Source organism: Caloenas nicobarica, chromosome 2 (genome assembly GCF_036013445.1).
Source record: "Caloenas nicobarica isolate bCalNic1 chromosome 2, bCalNic1.hap1, whole genome shotgun sequence".
NCBI classification, from domain to species: Eukaryota; Metazoa; Chordata; class Aves; order Columbiformes; family Columbidae; genus Caloenas; species Caloenas nicobarica.
In genome coordinates, this window is record NC_088246.1 from 115,453,978 (window position 1) to 115,475,204 (window position 21,227).

General features: G+C 37.3%; 1 protein-coding gene and 1 long non-coding RNA gene across 4 annotated transcripts in view; one reads left to right on the forward strand and one right to left on the reverse strand.

The window, feature by feature from the left end:
* MIB1 (MIB E3 ubiquitin protein ligase 1) overlaps positions 1–21,227 on the forward strand; it is a 77,708-nt gene that overhangs the window by 30,062 nt on the left and 26,419 nt on the right. For all 3 annotated transcript variants that reach the window (XM_065630273.1, XM_065630274.1, XM_065630275.1), the window contains exons 9-12: positions 45–178; positions 1,198–1,305; positions 1,653–1,850; positions 4,042–4,193. In XM_065630273.1, coding sequence (XP_065486345.1) covers positions 45–178; positions 1,198–1,305; positions 1,653–1,850; positions 4,042–4,193 — 592 coding nt within the window. The remainder of the gene's footprint in view (positions 1–44; positions 179–1,197; positions 1,306–1,652; positions 1,851–4,041; positions 4,194–21,227) is intronic.
* On the reverse strand, positions 8,439–14,310 carry LOC135986316 (uncharacterized). Its single transcript, XR_010605869.1, has 2 exons — positions 13,912–14,310; positions 8,439–12,311 (listed from the first exon to the last, which is right to left on the reverse strand). It is a non-coding gene; the product is annotated as an uncharacterized LOC135986316 (long non-coding RNA).

Sequence of the window (21,227 nt, forward strand, 5' to 3'; positions counted from 1 at the left end):
GATTAGAATGGTAATCTTAATTGTCCTTTGTTTAATAATCATAGAGAGGTTGTCCCAGCTGTTGAAGAAATTATTTGAAACCCAAGAATCTGGAGATCTCAATGAAGAATTGGTTAAAGCTGCTGCCAATGGAGATGTTGCTAAAGTGGAAGACCTACTAAAGAGACCAGATGTAGATGTGAGTGTTCTGGTTTGGGAAGACCAGTTCTGGGGACCTGTAATTAACTCAAGGAAGTGAAGCTGTCCTGCATACACCTTGCCAGTCAGTCGTGTGTCTGCATAGAAGTAGCACAGCTCGTTCCAGTGTCTCTTCTCCCATTTGTTGTCCTATGAAATTTGTTGGGATGTGTATGAAAACAGTGCTTCACACTCCTTTTCATTGGACAGATTTTGCGTTCTGTTGTCTTCCGTAAATTAAAATACCTTCCAGCCTCTGTCTGCCAGAGTTGGAGCAGAGGACCAAACACTGACAATTAGTGAAGGGTCTTCAACTTTTATTTCAGAGGGATAGAAGGAAGGAGAGTAGATTTTGAAGATTTTTTTTGCTGTTGTGGGCTTAGGTTTAGTTTTGTTTTTTAACTTGTGAGGCTGATCATCTAACCAACTTGTCTAATCGCCTAGTACTGAAAAGTCTAAAAGAAAATGCTTAAATAGGATTTGGTTCAGGGAACGTCTTTTAAAATCACAATCAGATGTTTTTCTCGCTACAGCAGTAGTAATTCTTTCAGATAAGAGACTAAACTTCTGTTCTGAGGATTGATTTGTAGCTCAAGATTCTACAAAACATAGTATTTTGTTCAGACTGGCTCCTGTTGTTGCCATAAATTAGAAAATGAAGTTAAGTATGCCATAGAACAGAGCACTGGTATCATTCTGAGACCTGTTCTTAAAATCTTGCCTTTAAAGTAACCCGAAGATGAAAGTTTTTAATCCAACTATCGTCAAGGTCTTAATGTTTGAAATAAATCCATTTCTTGCTGCTTCAGTCTGGCTAGTGCTGTAGAAATGAAATAAAGAGACAGGAGATCATCTGTATGTGCTAGAAAGGCAGCTGTCTCAAAATTGTTGATTTGATATTTTCATATGTGTGCTGTTGCTTTAAGTTTTCTGATACATTTGCATGTATACTGCTGAAGTGTCTCATAGATATGTGTGATGTATCTTGCAACTTATCTCAAAGTATTTATGTGTTTCCAGGTGAATGGACAATGTGCTGGACACACAGCTATGCAAGCCGCTAGTCAGAATGGCCACGTAGACATTTTGAAGTTGCTTTTGAAACAGAATGTGGATGTAGAAGCAGAGGTAACCTAAGTATTTCAAAATACACTTTGTCTCTCCTTACATTTTAAACTTTGCTACATAAAGTGGTGATTTTGTAGTAGAAACCCATTCAGAGCAATAGCTGCATATGGTATGGAATATCATACGTCATAGAATATGTATGTTTATATACAAACAGACTCTCAATCCCCTATTGCTGTGGCTTGAGCAATTATTTTAATTAGATATTTTAATGGCATCATGCTTGTCTAATTTTTTTCTCTTTAAAGCAATCAGATATGCACATTTGTTCAGCTTAAATTAATCTTCTCTTTTAAATGCAAAGGAAATGTAGAATACACTGACTCGAATTAATGTTTCTGCTTCAGGACAAAGATGGAGACAGGGCTGTCCATCACGCAGCCTTCGGTGATGAGGGTGCCGTGATAGAGGTTTTGCACCGAGGCAGCGCAGATTTGAACGCTCGCAACAAACGCAGGCAGACCCCTCTTCATATTGCTGTCAACAAAGGTCATCTGCAGGTTGTGAAGACTTTACTGGACTTTGGCTGCCATCCTAGTCTCCAGGTAAAGTAAATATTACTGTTGATGCACTTTTTAGCTATTGAATTTAGCTACTGAAAATGAGATTGAAAGGAACAGACCTTGTGAAGTTATTTGTCCCAGCCTCTACCCCAATATGTGATCAGCTGTAATAAAAATACTATTAAATCTGTTTGTTTTCTTGGCAGCTATATAGGCACCTGATTTATTCTAGCCAGATGATGTTAATTGATATTTCCATAGACGGTAGTTATCTCTAATTGTTAACTTTCTCTCCAGATTAATTAATCCTCTGTCAAATCCATGGCTATCTGCTCCTTCTGCAAGATACAGCTTTGTGGGTTTTTTGGCTGATGATACTGTGGAATGTTTACTTTTAACAAAACTTTTTTTCAGAATTGATGTATCACTGATAGAACTATTTAGCCAAATTTTCTTTTAAACGTTCAGCCTTTTATCTAAAAAGCCCTCATGCACAGGACTTCAAGTACCATAATTTCACAGAGAGTCTTATCTATGATGAACATGGTGGAAGCTGAAACATACGAGTGCAACCTCCTGTTGTGAAGGTCTTGAAATTAGTGAATATAGTGATTGTTTATTTATCTGCTTCTACCTGGCTTTGTAGGTACTGTCTTGATCTTGCTGAGGTTGAGCTGTTAGCCAGCTAATGTCCATCCAGATCCTATTTAGTATTTGTTAAGCAGTAGAAATAATGATTCTCATGTGCTGAGCCAAACAAAGGGTGACTGTATATCATAAAATGCTGTATGATATATGGGTAGCCAAAGTGGATGTGTCTGACTTTAAATTATAAAGTCTGTTTGAATTGAAAAATTCAGTAGAATGGCACTATGAAACTCCACCTGGAAAATATAATTGTAATTGAAAATAATGGACTTTCAGATCCTGCGTGTGCGCTGAGGAACTCTGATGTGCAGATGTGAGCAGACGATTGATTTGGTGGATGAGAGCACAGGGGAGTCAGACTGAGTCATGACTGGAATTTAACTGGCCAGCACACCACTACTCAAGCCAATGCACTGTGTAAACAGTAAATTCAGGAAATGCGATCAATTAAACCAAATAAAAAGTACATAATTTAGTTTTGGCAAACTTGTTCTCACTGGTTCAAGTGCTTCTGTATTCTGGCAATTATTTTTGACAGTTTTTGATTCTCACTGCAAAGATTGTGAAGATCTGTTTTCGTATTAGTGTATTGCTAAAATGTTCAGTTCTTAGTCAGTCTGCAGTTGAGTCAGTGTCCGTGACAGAAGACTTCCTGACTTATATGGTGTTAGAATTTTACTGGAAGCATAAATCTAGAGAGTTTGCTCATATAGTAGCAAATAAGCTTAAATGGATGTGTTTTCTCACTGTTAGTCTAGAGCATTGCTTTCCAGTCCAACCATTTAGGTCCTCAAATAATTAGTGTACAAAAGGCTTCTAGGAGTAAAAAGTATTTTTTCCCTTATTTGGGATATTTGAAAAATAAAATGTCAAGCTAAAAATATAAATTATTTGCCTGTTCAATTATGCACTGAAATATTTCCATGTACCTTGTGTGATGTAATCTGGTATTAGCTATGACAAGTTGAAAAGCTTAATACTGCTGGCCTTTGCTTCGTGGAAAATGATCTGCACCAGTTAAAACAACAGATGTGCCTAAGTTTATTAATTGGACTGCATTTTATTTTGATTTGCTTATGCTTTTGTTTCACACTGTCTTTTTGATATTGTCTTTTAAATAGTTGATTAACTGCTGGCTCAGTCTCAGTGTTGGTTACTCAAAATTTCTGCCTCCTTCTGCCTGACTAGTCTCCTCTCTGTTGCGTTAGTTTTTGTTGCCGTCCTGTTGCTCATAAATTGTAACTTGGGCATCAGCTCCATCTGGATATGAGGCAGAGAGAAGTTCATGTCTACACCAGTGGCTTCAGAACTACCAGATGCGAGGCATATTGAGCTCTGGGTTTGAATTCTGGTAGCAGTGTAATTGCAGAATATTGAAGCCCTGGCTGGGATTACCCACTAAAGCATTTGCAAAACCAGAGCAAGATCAGAAGCAGCTTGCTCTGAACTCTGCAGTAGAGCAACACTTCTAAGTCTGAAGAACTGTTCTGTGTTTGTGTAGTCAGTTTTCCTAGTGATATTTAGACATCTTTTTTCTTTAATGTGGATGTGTGCAAAAAATGATGTAAGCTGTTTCTGGTTTTAGGATTCTGAGGGTGACACTCCACTTCATGACGCAATAAGTAAAAAGCGTGATGACATCCTTGCTGTATTGTTAGAAGCTGGAGCAGATGTTACCATCACCAACAACAATGGGTTCAATGCTCTTCACCACGCGGCACTAAGAGGAAATCCTAGGTAAAGAATTGTTTTTAAAAATTACTTTATCATTTGTAAAAGGAAAACAAGTGCATGAGAAGGTAGAATTACAGTGTTCTTAAAAAAAAAAAATCCTTAAACCTGCTTGTAATTATATTTGTTAAATTTTCAAGTTGCTTAGAAATGCATCTTTCTAACACTAGGGAAACCATTATTAGAATGAAGCTACTAGTCTACTCAGTTTAATACTGCATTCAGGTAACTCCGCATCCCTGGGAAATTTCCTGTGGTGGCTCTAAAACTTTGCCAATGAATGTTTTGATAAGTGAGTTATTAAGTTAGATCTTAAGATGGGATCTTAAGATAGAATTTGCCAAAATGTTTCCCTTCTTGAATATTGGATTTGGGAAAGGGATTTGAGTTTTTAAGGAATACTTATTTGTGAATAATTATTAAATATACCATGCAGTTATAAAATGATCCTAGGATTGTTGCATTAAATTATATGTCAGTGTAAGAAGCATTTAAATTTGTTTTCTTAGAAGTATGTATAGAAGGAATTTTCTATTTCAGCTTTTATATAGCAGCTCATCTGAAAAAGTTAGTTTTAAGGCATAATTTGTTTTGTGTTAGCTGCACACCATACATTTACGTTCAGTCTTCAGTTGAGAGCTTTCAAAAACTATATCGCATAGATAGAACTTAATGGAAAACTTGCTGCATTGCTGATTGCTTGTTAAATTGTGGATAAATGGTATTCTTCAGAGCTGTCGTTCTAGCAAGACTTCAATAATATTTTATCATATGGTGGAGAATTCAGTATAGTTTACATGAAGTAAGAAATGTGCGTGTTTGCTTGTTTAATACTAAATTCTACTTTTCAGTTGAGTCAAGTTGGACAAATGAGGCTGTATATTAATGCATGGGAATGAAATCTGAGTTAGTCTCTTGGAATGTAGCTGTCAAGACTAATAGTTAAGAAGTAAACATCAGTATTTATATATATATATGGAAAAGAATCACACTTCACAAAGTAAAAGTAGTGGTTGGAAGCGTTGATAGGAACAATAAATGTGTTTTCTGTTTTCTACAGTGTGCTCATAGAAGGTCTATAAGAGAACATATCAAAGACCAAGTGAAGGGAACTTATTTTTGGTATTCAGAAGACAGTTCTTTAGAGTCTGACTTCATAGCTTCTTCACTTAATGTGAATTCTTCGTATTTACATAACAGCATTAGCTGGGACTACTGTTTCTGTCTCCAGTTACCTAGATGGGATATTTTTTGTTAGTGTTTTTGTTCTGCAATGTTTTTCTTAGGCTCTTGTGATACTTGGTTTGTGTGATTGTGATCTCAATATGAGATGCAGGGGAAGTGTATGAAAAAAAAAAAAGAAAAAAGCTTTTCATAGGGATGTTGTAATTCAGACTGGGGCAATTTGCTGATTGGTAGAATGTGAGGCATAATGCAGTTTTTTCCCAGAATCCTTTTTTTTTTTTTTAATGGGAAGAATAGGAATATATTTCTGGTATTGGTGGTTTGACCCTTGTGTAGGTTCCCCCATACATAGTGTTTCACTTGCATCTAAAACAGATATCTAAAGCTGTTAGATATCTACTTTTTTGGTTGCAGTTACATCTGAGCACTTCTGAAGCATTTAAAAAGAGAGAATGTTGTCTTCATCACAGAAGTAGTAGTTCCATTTGTTCACAGCGTTAGATATTTTACACGTCAGCCTGGAAAGATATTCATGAAAACGAAACCAAAAGAAATCTATTTTCAACAAATCCCACCCCCCATTCCCCCTGGCCAAAAATCATTATAGTAGTTTGATTCATTTAGGAGCTAAGTTTTATTTTCTTTAAGACTTTAGTCTTTTATTTCATTGTTGATTCTGGAGTTCTACCACTGGCCTGTTTATGACTGAAAACAGAGGTTTTATATTTGCCACTTTCTTTTTCTAATCTGATATAGAACAATGGATATTACTAATCTGTTAAATGCACTAAGCACAAGCTATTTAAAACACTGTTATAAATAACTCCCTGAACTTTAGCTTGTAGCTGGTATGGGTCACAAGCAGTACATAATATATTCTGCTCAAAACCTTCCTTAATGACTGATCTTTCCTAATCTAAGCTTTAGTGCTACACCTAAACCGGAGGTTTTGTGGCTTCAGGCTGTGGTGCCTTATGTGGAATACAGGGCGCTACATTCCCCTTAAGGTCAAATATAGAAATATCTTATAAAAGTTAATAGTTATTTGTATATGAGCATGTATGCATTTGTGTGTTTATCTGTACTTAAAAAAATACCATGTAAGTAAGTATTGCTAAAGTCCACATCCATCTTCCTTCTTAGTGATAAGAAAATAAATGCATGTGTTAAGTGTGTGGATACCACAATAAGGTGAACTAGGTTTCTATAGAATTTTTTACAGTTGGTATCAAATAGGTATTTAGAACCAATTTTATTTTCAGTGTAAAACCTGTTCTGCTTCTTGCTTGAGTTCTGACTTTTACTAACAGTAGTGAGATAGATCTCAAAACAAAAAAACAAAACCAAAAACCAAACCAAACCACACACAAACTGTGCTGAGAAGAACATTTTGAAGTTTTTTTTGTATGAAAATTAATATTTATAATCCATTTTAAACATTTACTATTAGATAAATATTATAAGAAATGTAACAATTTATGTCAAATAGCTTAGATATTTCTTAGCACTTAATCTTCTGTGACGGTTTGGCAGTGTTTTCCAGAAGTCAAGGTGTAGTGTGTTTTGGAGAGCGTCCTATTATTAGTGGTATGTTTCTCCTTTTAATAATTTGCTTCTATTCATACCTTGTGAATTGGTATGGAAACAGAACTTTTGGTTTTCATGCTAACGTGTAATGTTGAAATGTAAATTGGACGTTGTTGTAGGTAGCTTTAAACTTTTGCATGGGAGATAGAGCTAAAAAGAATTTTGAAATGAAGTATGAGAAAGTTAAGATTTTGTTTAATACGTGGTTTCTTGTTCTTGATTTTTAACTGATCTGTCGTGTTGAAAGTGCATTTATTTTGAACTTTTTTCAAAGTACTGTGAACCTCAAAGCTTGACAGACTTTGCCTGTTCAGTATTAATGAGATTTTTCAGACTGGGAAAAAAAAAAAAAAAGAGTAAAATTTGAAAATACCATACAGGTTGGTTATTTTTTCCATGTTATCAGCTCTTGGTTATGTTTGATCTATTTGTATACCTGTGACTTCGGCTTTTTGAGCTGAAGGCTTGACTGTGAAGTGTAGGCGTATTTTATATCTGTTGCCCCAGTTAGTTTTAGATTTGCATTGTGTCTTGTGAAGAGAGCTTTATTCACACTGCAGCTAGCATCTGAAATAGAGGCTGCTTTTAGAGCTGACCCAACTTTGCACATGTGCACAGCTCGTTCTTCAGAGCAATAAATTCTGCTGGACTTCAAATAAAAAACCCAAAATACTGGGGTAAGATGTGCAGATTTCCTATATTGCTGTCTGATAGCAAGGAGTAAGTCATCTTTATGTTCATAAACTAGTAAGTAGAAGATTATGGTTTAAAATGGAATTATATTTTTTCCCCCATGTTTTTCTTGTTTAGTAGATCTCTCCTCGTATTTAGACTTGCAGATGGTTTAAAGTGGTTGGCAGTGAAATTTGGAACTGTTTTTGGCAATGTATTTGGGAGATGGGGTTTCTCACCTATACCTAGTGTTAATGAGCGTCTCAGGGACTTTTGTGCTGTATTGCCATGGAGGTTCTCACAGAGACAAGTAATCGAAGAGTTGTACAATAGTCTTCTAAACCAGTAAAAATGATTTTTTTTTTTTGCTTTTGTATTTGCAGTTCCAACAGTAAGTGTAGGTTGAGGCTTAGTTGAAGCTGACTACAGAAAAGCATGCTCCTAAAACCTCTTGTTAAAGTATTATGTCTGAAAAGGCTTTGAAAGAAGGCTTTTGTTCAAGTTGATTTGGAGAGACGTATAGTTAGATGGCAGATTAGCCTGTAGCTTTTGAGGTCAGTGACAAATTTATTATCTTTAAATAGTAAATAATATGCCCAGCATGTGCAAGATGGCAAATAAAGTTCCTACTCTGAGTTTCCTCCCTAGTGCAATTAAAAAAAAAAGGGGGGGGGAAGCACAGGAAGAGAGGTGCCCAGAAAGCAGATTTTTCTTCCATTGCCAATACTGCTTATGATTCCTTCCTTTTGATCACTTTTTTTTGTCAGTTGTGTAACAAAGGGCAACAAAAGTACGAGAGACAATAAATCATTGGAAAATGTGTTTATTTAAGTGTTTACCTCTCTTCTTTGTAAATGTTGTAAGAGATCATTTTTCGCTGAATGTGGACAGAATATTAAACACCAGTCACTGTTTATTTACAAATAAAACCTTGAAATGTTGGAATGCAGAATTTGCTACACTCCTCATTACCTTCTGTCTTCAAGCTGCCTGGAATAACTGAACTCAGCTACAAAGACGAATGCATAATTACACTCAGCGGAGTTAATGTCCAGTTTTAAAAATGTGAGAAATCCTGTAGTGATCAATGCATAGCTACAGCTGGTTGAAGGGGACCAAATCCATTGAAGAGGTGATTTGGTTCCATTTTACCAGCTTTAGCAAAGCATTGGAGTGCAGGATGGTTATAATTCAGTAACACACTTTTAAGTACACGAACAATTCACAAAGAACATGTGGTTTTCTTCTGTGTTACACGTTTTGTTTCTAGTCAACGCACATTTAAACTCCTTCACTAATTTGGAGACAGCAAAATGGAAAGCTGTGTACTAGAAAGGCCTGTACAGGATCCACGTTCGTTCCTTCCTTGAGTATTTCCTTGAGGCCCTTTGGATGAGTCTCAGATCATAGATACAGGTTTAACTTTTCTCTTTCTGCAATAATGAAATTCTAGAGTAGTGACCAGAAACTGTAGTCTTATAATTTCTGCTCACGTAGAGCTCCTGTGCCTCTTTATGTGAAGCTTCACTGGAAAGAAGGTTTCAGTTTCCCCCCACCCTTCCCCCATTCATTTTCTGGCAGGTTCCCTTTTGCAGCTGCTTTAATGCTGTAGTTGGTTAGCACAAGTATAAATGTCAAGTGCTTTCAGTTCCATTACTATATCTCTGGTTAGTATTAACGTTTTAGGAATGATTATATAATATAGCAGGATAGATTATTTTTTTTTTACGCTGATCATGTGTGTAAAAACATTTAATGCGAGAAAAATACAGCTTTTAAAGAATTATCTGCGGTTGCATCTGATTTCTTCTGAATTAAGGTCGTTACTACATGTGTGCATGCTCACATAGCTTTTTTATGTTGTACGCTAAATTCTTTTTGAGCTTTGACTGCAGTGGGAAGCAGGGGGCAACCTTAGTTCGAGCCATTCACTAGTAAGGAGTATGTCAAGTATGGTCTACATCTGTTTGTTGCGTAGTCTGATGCTGGTGAGAAGATTTATGTAAATATATTCCCAACACCATGTATCCTAATAGAAACATAGCAGGTGTGTCACTTGGACTTAAGCATTAAAGATGGCTATAAAGTTAGTTTCTATTTTTACCGGTTATACAGGAACTGTTTTACAGATACAGCTGCTCAAGTGCGCTTTTGGATGGCAATACAGTTTCATGTACTGGCCATATCGGGACAAAAAACGGCCGTGGAAAAAAGCCGCGTAGCATTTGATAATGTCAGCATCTGTTATCCCTGTCAGTCACACAGTTGAAATGTTTGAGTTACAACTGTGTCAGCAGATGCCCAAAGTTCAGCGTGTGCTCAGTTAAAACTGAACAGCTGATCTAAGTGATGGATGTGACATTTTAGAGTGACTAGATATGTATTCTTAGAGATATGCTAACATGAACTAGCAGGAAGCAATGTCAACATATAATTTTAACTTTTGTATCACTCTGAACTGTCATTTTGTTTCAGAATAGTATTGTGATGTTATACAAAGAAGACAAGGAAGAATACAACATGATTAATTGTTGCCAAAAACCTTTTAAATAAATTCAAGCTGTTAAAAAGTTGGTCTGGTTATATGTAGTGGAAGCCAAATCAATAGGTGGTGAGGACAGGAACTCCTCAGGAAAAGAAGTAAATGCTTGGAGCACTTAACCCCTCTGTAAAGCTGTTGGTAATACCAAATGGCTTTTGTGAGCATGAGCAAGTTCAGTAGCATTATTCCATTTAGAAAAGCTACTACAATTTCATTTGTTTCCTACGATAAACCAGGTTTTAATTTAGATATTCAGATACTGTAGTCTTCATGCCAAAATATCTTCTCATAAGAGAAATAGCTTTAAAACAAGCACTAATATTTTACTTAAGAAAATGGTTCTGATAATTTATTCTTCTATGTATTATTCTGTAGTTCCAGTAATAAAAATAGCAGGGTATGTATAGCATTAGCAATTTGAGAATTATGTGAGTATTTAAAAATAAGATTCTCCATCTAAAAATGGTACATTACTTTTTTGTTGTTGTTGTTTTCTTTCTCTCAGTCATTTTAGTAAGCACAGCAGGGGTACAGTTAGAATTTTTAATCTGGGCCAAATGTGCCTACTTATCATGGATGTATCCTATTTAATAACTGCTTTTAGGAGGCTGCTGTCATGAATAGGAATGGCTGGATTGATGAACCAAGAGGTCTTTCCTCATATTTTTCCTTGTTCCTGAATTTGTTGTTGAGCATCTTTACTTAGGGATGGTATACGCTGGTATATTTTAATCGATACTGCTTTTAGAACTTGAAATTGTTGCAGGACTATTTCTCATGTAGTTTTTATAATTTTCTGGATGCTACAAAGTCATACTTTCATGGCCAGTTGTCTTAATTTTGGACTTAAAATAAATTTAGCTTATTTGAAAATAGTGTTCAAGATAACTTACCTTTTAGGTTGTAGTTGTCATTTGTGTTTTCATTTAGGAATCTGTCAATAGCTTTAATCCGCTGACTAGCAACTGTGGCCTAGAAATCTCTGTGTTGTCACTTTCTGTGCATAAACCTGACACTGCACTTTGTATTGAAGAGCTCAGTGAGCATAATAAGTGCTGATTTGGAGAAAATTCTAACTTAAGTCTCATATATTAAATTGCAGAAGTTATTATACTCAATTGTTTTGGCGATCCTTTTCTCTAAATCACGGCCTTAGTTTCTTAGCTGTTTCTACTTGTCTTATTGTAACCTGTAGATTAAATATTCTATGGCAGACGTACATTTAAATACTACTATCTGAAGTACACAGAACTGACTGTGATTTATCAGACTATGGCTTGTTTTTAATGAGATGTTTTGATAATCAGGCTTTTAAGATTAGCTTAGGATCTATTAAGTGAGGAGTACTGGTAATGATAACTTTTGCAGCTATGCTGTGATCTTAATCATGCATTTCAAGGGTTCCATTTCCAGCCTTGTTTTGAATTCTTTGTTTACAACTTGTGTTCTGCTTATCAGCTGTTAACAATTCTTCCTACCCACTTTTATAGTCACTTAATTTAATGTTTTGTGATTTGTTACTAACAAGTCTGAGTTATTTTGACAATACCAGCTGACCCATAGCAAGTTAATTTGTCAGATGAATGTCACTCAAATGAGAGAGAAACCTGTTTCTTCCAACAGCTGTTTAGTTTCCTCTTACTGGTAGTTCCATGCCTGCCAAAAATACATACTTCTTTACATTCCATAGCATTGTATGTTCATATGGGTACATAAAGAAGTATGTACTCTGGGCAGGTACACACAGAGCTGTCAGATGAACCTTAAAAGTATTTTGCTGCTTTCTGTTGCTGCCATTAGGTAAAACTCAGCCTGACAATTCTTTCGAAGAACAATGTTACAATTAACTGATGGTAGAAAATAAACTTATTATTCTAACTGATGTTTGCAATGCGATTTACCTGCATAGTGGCTTAAAGCCGGTTAAAGTTCATTGTTCTGGCACGGCACGGACATTAGATGTGCTTTTCCAGATTTTTGCCGCCTCTTGCTCTTTGTTCTGAGAGGAGATTTGAATTGCTGGTAGCTTTGCAACATGTTTTCTTGGAATTCGTAGTAGTATTCCACTGAAAAACTTCAGCGTTCTCCCAGCTCTTCTAGCAGATTTCCATGCTGGTGTGCAGTTTGCATCTGGTGTCCTGAAGGGAAGTATAAACTTGTCTAATATGGCAGTTATAAACTTATTTTCCTACCCTCCCCAATCCCACTTCTGTGCTTTTTGCATCTCATCCAGTATTCTGCAAACTCTTTGCAGTTTTACAGTTATTTCTGCTGTAGTTCAGAGTGGTTTCAAAGAAAAAAAAAAAAAAAGCATATGCCACTGGTGATCCCGCTTATCATAAAGGTGATGACATTGAGTTAAGAAAACAACCTCTAACTGCTGTGACAGGATTTGGATTGTTAGGCCAAAGGTCATGTGTGAAAGCTAACACCTATTCTACGCTTCTGCAAGCAGCTTTTCTCATTTTTTTAAAATTGGCACTCACCTGCTTCAGTCAAAATCTTGAAATATTTATGACAGCTAAAAAAAAACCCCAAACCAAAACTAAACAAACCCTCAGAGAAACAAACCCCAGGTTTAACTCTGTCTTATCAGAGTCTGTGCACCTTGGTTTGGAATGGTAGTTAAATATTTGATGTACAGCACGGGTTTGACTTCTAAGGAGCTGTCAGAGCTAATGGTTGCCTAATTTGTATTTCAGAAGTTGATTTGGGTTACAGTAAAGAGTAAGCTTTGTCTTTACAGCATTAGAAGTTAAATTTGAAATAAGCCTAACAATTAGTAAATGTAACAGTCATAAGGAAAGCCGAGAGCAGAGGAAGTAAGAATTTCTGCAGCTCATGACAAAAACCTGGTGCAGCTGATAGAGAGCAAATCAGAGTGTAGCAGGAGCGAGCACAGTACTACAAGGAGAAACAGCAATGCAGCATTAGAATCACAGCAGTCACATTCTAGTTTTAAAGTAGGTTGTTTTCATGTACATCTGAGATAAAGCACCTTGAAAATTTTGCTTAGACCGACTTGAGAGCTCAGCATTGCACCACCACACTCTTTATTAGAATTTCTTTTTTTAAAGTTGGTATTTTTTTTTTTTAGTTGTTCATAGGAAGATAAGAATATATTTTACTGAGGTGAACAACCAGTTAATGGCATTGCAGTTTTTGAGTTTATCTTCTTTAAAAAGAATGCCTACCAAGCAAGTTTGGTTTTTTTGCTATGAAATTTGGACTAATGTTTTCTTTCAACCTGCTCTTTACACTACAAATGCTTGATACTTTAACACACTAAAAATTAAGCTGTTCCCAGAGTAGAGGGATTAATATAACAATAAAAAAACCCAAAACATTCTAGTAAATAAGTTACACATGCAGAAAGTCATAGGCATCCTTTAAACGTGCAGAATAATGCAGGTCTCCTGATGTTCTGTTACCTGTAAGCTTAGTATCATGCAGCATTTGCAGTTGGAAGAGAGGTAATGACCTAGAGACACATCAGCAGCAGCCATCTCATCCTGAGTGCTCGCTCACTCTATTCGCTGAATCAGCTCTTCATTACAGGGGAGGGGGAGACAAGGGGGGGCCCATGTCGGTGCATACAGTACCTCACCACCTTAAATAGATTAAACTTAAAAGGCAAAAAAAAAAAAAAAAAAGACATAAAAACCCCAGTGCCTAATTGGCACTTGCTGCCTTTTCTTGGAATGTTAAAATATGGATGATGTTGTATAGAAATTATACCTTATGTCTGCTGGACTGAGAGTTAGGACTCCAAGGACAGATGCTAGGAAGCCAAGGGAAGGTGAACTTAGCCCACTGTCAGATGAAAATAATCACAGGCAAAAAGAAAAACGTGACCAAAAAAAAAAAAAAAAAGGCAAAACCAAGCCCCCAAAAGTTGGAGTCGCTTCCAAAAAAAAAAAAAGGCACCAAAAAAAGCGCGATCGTCTCCCCCCTCCCCCGGCAAATATTGGTTTCTTCTAGTTCCTTAGATATTGCACTGCATCTTTTCTTGCTTGAGGTTATGTTTCCAGGCTTAACTGTAGGCAGGTCTGTGGTGAAGCTACTTTCCATCTTCAGAGGTCAAGACTGCGAGCGAGGTCAGGGCTCCCGCACGCACCCTACAGAAGCCACCGGCCGTATTTCCCACTCAGAGGGCACCAGCAAAACTGTTACGGCTTTATAGGCAGCTAAGCATTTGAAACATGCACTCCCAGGCAAACAGGCTCTCTTGTGCCTCTCTCTTCCCTGACCATATTTAGTCAACCATTGCAAAAAATAGTCTCTCAGCTGTCGATTGTCGATCCGGCGGTGGAGGGAGCGTCTATCCGGCTCTCTGCCGATTGATTGTGCAGCCTGCACTTCCACCCAGCCATTTGTCCCCAGGTTTTTTTAGCACTGCCAAATAAAGCTCTCTCGCTCGTGTTTCCAGTTAGATTTCCCAGGTTTTTCACTGAGCTTGCGCTGCTACTAGTAAACCCTGATGAGGTTGTCACTATACTTAGAAACATTGGAGGGGGCGTAGGGGGGGAGAGAGAGAGAGAGAGAGGGGAGGAAAAGAAAAAAAAAAGGCAGCCCTGCTAGTAGCAAGGGAAAGGCTTCACGCAGATATAGAACAATAAATATCCTGCGCTGCCACGGCAGGTTGTGTAACCTGGTTTCTTGAGCGGTGAAAAATGCCGTGGGTTAACAACATGCAGATCAAGCTGCGGTCTCAGTGGCCTTGCTCTGCATCTAGGTTTAAGTTTTCAACTGCAAATCATACTGTTATTTTTATAAATAACAACTTAGTGCCAGTTTGTGACACCACATTTCCATATTGAAATCGATAGAAATTCTTGGAAAAACGTTGGATCAATAAATTCATATAATTCCATACTATTATGTTTAATAATTCCAGAGTATTTTGTTTGTATTGCCTAGCCACAAAATTACCTTTAAAAAAAAAAATGCATGTATAAGTGAGGTACTACTGTTCTTCGAAAAAACTCAAACATTTTAGAAGAAAAGAATAAAAAAGAAATCAAGTGAACAGCTCAGTCCATTCATCTGACTTTCATGTGTACAAAATCGGCCTGTAACGACACTGATCACTTCCCATTCAAAATAGGAAAAGAGGGATTTTCATTTTCATAGGGAGTATATGCAATGTTTTCTTCTGAAAATAATAAAGTAACTGAAATTTAGCCGTTTAAATACAACAGTCAGGAACCTGAATACTTCAAGACTTTCTCTATATTTTTCAGGCAAAATTCTTTATGTTGCTCAGGAGCAAGGACAGTGGAAAAGCTGAAAATCTCTCAATCTAAAATTAAACAAACTTACTAAATGAAAATGTCATCTCGATGAATGTTGATGTAACTAGTACTTATATATTAAAGTTCAGTACTGTAGGGGAGAGAGTGAATTATGAAGTCCTGAACAGACCACTATCTTTGATTTATGCTTTCGTTTTTGTCCTGTGCTTGGTAGCTGCTTACCCTATAGCTTCTATTACTGTGTAGCTTTCTGGTAAAAGTCACATTTTTTTCATTTCTCTCTTTTCAATTCCATAATCATACACTAAGACAAACTCGTTGTGTAAGATCTGGGCTAATACAGAATATGTTTTTAAGAATTCCATGTAAATGTATATAACTTATGGTTTCTTTAGTTCCACATATATTGAAATCAACTTTTCAAATAGCAAGAGATACTTGAAAATCTGAGACACAAAAAGAAGGAAACAACTTGCCTACTTAAACTTGTGCTAACTCAGCTATCAGTCAGATATGAAATATTAAACTCTAATTTCGGGATACAGCCTGCTCAATAATACCAGTCTAAGGTATTATTCTATTCCTTGTTTCTTGTTCCTGAGGAGTATTTCTTTCTTCGTTCGTCCCGTGTAACTCCCTGTTCTGCACAGCAAGTGTGGTGTGAACCTGACCAGGGAACTGATTTGGCTTGCAGTTGTGTGCTGACGTGCACTGAAGATCATATCGTTGCCAAAAATAGCAGAGTCCTGCTCCTGTGTTACTTCTTGCACTATGTTGGTACAAGTATTTCTTTGGCTTCGCAGTGAGCAGGCTCAGAGTGCTACTCTGTATGAGAAGCAATCCAACAAAAAGGGGTGACTTTTTAGATGCTGTGTTGGGACTACTGTTTTTTGGGGGGGCGGAGAGGGGTTTTGAGTAGAGGTGGTAGTCAGAGGACAAGAATGGGCTTAGTAAAAGGTAGTCTTGCTTCTGTTGTGTTGTAAAATGCATGTCGGACTGCATAGCCTTAAAAGAAAACTTTACAACGGAAACTGTCTTTCATTCTGATCTGTTGCCTCACTGAGGATGAAACAGGTGAACAGGTTTAGCTGAGCCGGAGTGGCAGTAAGCGGTGAAGGGAGTGTGCGTGTGTAAAGAATACTTTGAGCCAGAATTGCTGTGAAATATATTATGAAACCATGTTGCACTGAGACAGTGAAAAGCTGACCTGAGGGAGCAGAATGGCAGGGGAGTAGAGAAGCATGTAGTAGACAGTGCACTGAATCATTATAACCCCTTGACATATGATTCCTGGTAAGTTACACTGATCTAAGACTTTGCTTCTCGAAAGGGCAGTCTGCCCTCCCTGCAACTCTGGCTTCATCATTTACTTATTCCTATGGCTTCTAGTGATCTTGAAGTTGCAGGGTAAGCTGGATTATCTCATTGATCTGTCATAAATCAAACTTGCCACATCAAAAATCTGGCAGGTTGTTTCACTCACTAGACAGTGACACATCTGTAGTGTCAACATAATGCAGGGAAAAGTGGGATTGTGTCTTTCAGTAGCAATTTAAGTTAAATGTGCTTATGCAGATTGTGAAGTAGTCTCTCCTTTTTTTTTTTTTAAATGCCCAAGTATCTGTTATTTAAAAAAACACAAACCCACAACAAAAAAAAAAATGAAAACAAACCAACCCACAACACAAAAACAAAAAAACCCTACAAACCAACCTCAAAAGGCTAAACAAATAAAACCACCCCATCACCATCCCACAAACCCTCTGCAGTCAAATTGCAGTTGGTAGCAGAGAATCTTCTCTAAGTTGTTTTTTATATATATTTTTTTAAACAGGGAGGGAAGGGTGCCTTTGCAGTTAAGAATGCTGGATCTGTAATCTTTTAAACAAATGTGCTAGTTTCGTCTTGCTTACAAGTACTTTTATCTTGTAGATTTTTCAAATAAATCCATTATTGTATGTGGCATTCTTAGGTAATGCTGATGAGCATCTGTAAAAATTCTGTGAATAAAATACTCTATAAGGAAAGAGATTTTATATGTGGTTGATAATGAATAATATACCATATGTTAGAACTTTTGGTTGTAACAATTATTTCTTTTTGCATATCTAATATTGGTAACTGGTGTTGAAACAACTGCTCTTTGTGGCCAAAAATGACTTAGTGTACTGTTCAGATCTGTGATGCATTTTATGTTGCAAACACAAAATTCACGCTGTTGAATTTGCACTCTGCTATTGTTTGTAATCTAAATATGCCATATATATGTTAAACTGTGGTTCCAGACTCTCTAAAAACCTGAAATAAAAAAAAAAATTACTCCTACGGCAAGTTCAAGTTAAAGGTACATGCAGCAGCATTTGCTGTTGTTCTTCCACATCTCAAATTAATGTAACACAGTATAAATGGGATGTCCCTTCTACCAAATCAGTTGTGACTACTAGAGCCTGGACTGTCATTTTATAGGGATGAGTTATGTGAATGATGATGGGCTTTATAAGTCACTGCATCCCCGACAGCTGGACCTGGGAAAGCAACAGATACCTTGATCTCAGCCCCCTATACACACACGTGCTTTCTCATTACCTTTTTCACTGAGCAGTTGTTTAGCTCCTGTGAAAGAAGAACCAGATTCCTCACCCCCTTCAAAGCTTTACAGGCACCTTCCTCTAAAATTTTTCCTGAAGTTTTACTTTTGTTGTCCCATCTAGAAAATTTCAGAACTTGCCAAGGTTCATCCAACTGAAAAAGGCCCAAAGTCTTTATCAGCTTCCTGCTTCCAAATGCCAAAGCTTACCTGTTAGAGGTTTTTTTCATTAGTAATGCTTTAGTAATAATCTTTAAATATTTCAATAAGAGTTTTAAGCATCTTAAGAGTAGTCTATGCAGCTGCTTAATTAGCCATGTAATCTGTAACAGTTGAATGCACTGAAGATGCTGGTCCGAAGAATTTTCTTCAGCTGATTTCCTGGTCAGGGTTACTGTTTTGCTGATTTCCTGATCAGGGTTACTGTTTTGCTGATTTCCTGATCTTTTCAATACAATGACAGTGAAAGTAGTCTGTGGGCTGTTTCGATGTGTACAAGATGAAAGCAAGTTTTCAGGGTCCCATCTGTGTTGTGGTCCTGGAAATGGAGCAGTACAATTCGGCGACTTCTTTAATACTTTCTGTGGAAAAGTGAATCAAGAATTACCCTGCAATTGGCACGCAACATTAATTCACTAATATGACTTTTTGTGATACCATGCATGCCTGTTCCAGGGAGTGCTGTTCTGAATAGTAGCCACTTAGCTGTCAAAATTTTGGCAGCAACTCTAGAAAATCCTGCAGAATAGAATAGCTGTAGGAAGGAAGGCTGCAGTGGGAAGGAGCAGGATCTTGTGCTTTGAAAGAAACTACATCTCAGCTAATGAGAAGGAGGATGCAGCCACTGAGCATCCTGAAAGAATTTGCCATTTGTAGCATATTAATGTCTTGCAGAATTTTAAGGTCTGATGTCCATAAAACTGTCCTTCCATCCTGCTGTCCAGTAATTTAGCACAGTCTGGAATAGAGAGATGTGGTCTCTAACTTGCACAGCCAGAAGCAACTGATGAGTAGTTACTGGTCATCTGATGCTTCGCTGTGAGAAGTAACAAAAATCTATTATGCATAGAAGCTGTTTATTTGTTTTGTTGATACTTCTGTTTTTTTTCAGTAGGACCAATGCATTTTAAAAGCATCCAGAAATGTAGCAGGCATCTAATTTATATAAAAGCAAGATGCAGTCTATTTTACAGTTGAACTTTAGATGAAAATTTTCCAGGTATTTGACAGCGAACTAAATAGAAAAAGATTTGAAAGAAGATCTGGTAAGGCTAGCACTCTTGCAAATGTTAGGATGAGTGACTTTTTTTCATAGCATACAAAACATTAAGCCAATTAATATCTTCTCTCTCAAAGATAAAAGGTGTTAAAGAGATGGCAACAATAGTATTTCTGAAATATATTCACTTCTCAATGCATCTGTTAAGGTGTGTGAATGTACTTTAAATTTTATTTTCTTTGTGGAGTTGGCAGTTTCCTTATTTCCTTACTGAAGAATATAAAATATCATCTGAATTGGTTAGGACGGCTCCTTGTTAGTGACTAGAGCTACATTGGAGACAAGCTGGCTATAATTAGAGAAATGCACATTTCAGTGTTGGTGCCTTCCCATAGTATTTCTCAAGTTGTAGTTGCAGCTGTAAAACAAATGTCTTGACCTTGGGTTTTTTATTAGGTCATTATTGTCTAACCTTTTACTTGTCGCTCACAGTGGTCATATCGCGTCTGTCAGTCATAAGGAATTTTCAGGTAATATTTGTTGTGCTTTTTAAATGATCCACAGCAGATACTCTGGAGCCTTATGGGGTCTTCAGAAGGCCTGAGCTGGGCAGGTGAAGATCAAGAGCTTACATGACATGATACCCTGTGGGAAGCTGCTGTAGAAAATAGCTCAGCTTGTTGTGCTGCCAGTATCGGGTGCTCCTGAGGCGCGCTCTGCATCGGCCCAGCTGGCTGAAGAGCTGATGCTGGTGTGACAGGTACAGCCCAGATAGGACTTGCTCCCTCTCTATGGCAGCTAGAAACAGTTCTGATGCTGGAAAACAGAGACATGTTTATATCCTAGGTTTGAAAATACATCATTTCATTATTATGTTTATCAATGCAACTAATATCTGTTTATTTTGCAACATTTCATAACTTGTGTTTTACTAAGTTATATCCTTAATTCTGGAAACTCCTGCATAAGTGAATCTCTCAAAGAATTCATGTTGGTGTTTGTGTTCCTTTTTTTTTTTTTTTCCCACTCCAAATATTCTAGTCTTTTTTCCTAGCACAGGTCAGAGCTGTAGAAGGCGTTACTAATAGAAGCTGCGCAATGGTTCACAATGAGCAATGTACAATCTGTTAAGTGTTGTTGTCTTAGTTTACTGTGTTAGAAGTGATCAGGAAGTAAGAAGCTTAGTCCTGCTAGGAGAACGAAAAATCTGAAGGCTTTGAGAATGGTTTCTTACTTATTTGCTTACCTCAAGAAAGCTGTGATGATGATGGATTCTAAAAAGACTGGCATAACCCACACACTGCAGAATCAACTTGGTTCCTGGCCAAGTGCTTATGTCTGCTCTGCGGAGGACAAACCTGCAGAGCAGCCTGGCTGTGGATGCTCCAGCAGCTGGTCATGGGTCTCCTGTGGGCCTGTTGCTTAGTTGTGGTTCCTCCAGGCTCTGAATCTGGGGAAAAAAGTGACTGTTATCCTGCAACTGCCAGGGTGGTGTATTAAGTGTGAAACTGAGGGTCGATTTGCATTCTCAGTGCAGTAGCAGGAGAACATGGAGGTGCTTAAGGAGTCAGGTTCTGTTAGGATAGTGCCCAAGCATTAGGTGAAACGGAGTGCACTTAATGCTGTAGTAGTCTACCTCAGAGACTCTTCTGCTTTTCAGGGGGTCTCATTGGAGTCAGCTATCCCCAGAGACACAGGATGGCATGGTTTTGGGGTTTTGTGGGTTTTTGTTGTTGTTTTGGTTTGTTTGTTTTGTAGTTTTTGTTGTTTTTTATAGGAAACTCGTTGGGTTACTCTAAAAGAGAGCTTAGGAGTGAATAGCACTTACATGGTGTGGATGTTCAAGGTAACAGATTGTTGGAGTGAATTAGGAATTCAGTTATTACTTAATAGCACAGTCATCTTATTGCTATCTGTCGAGAATATTTTTAAGTAAAAGCTGAGAGGCTCATTTTATGAGGATATTTCTGAGGCTTATTGAGATCTCAATTAT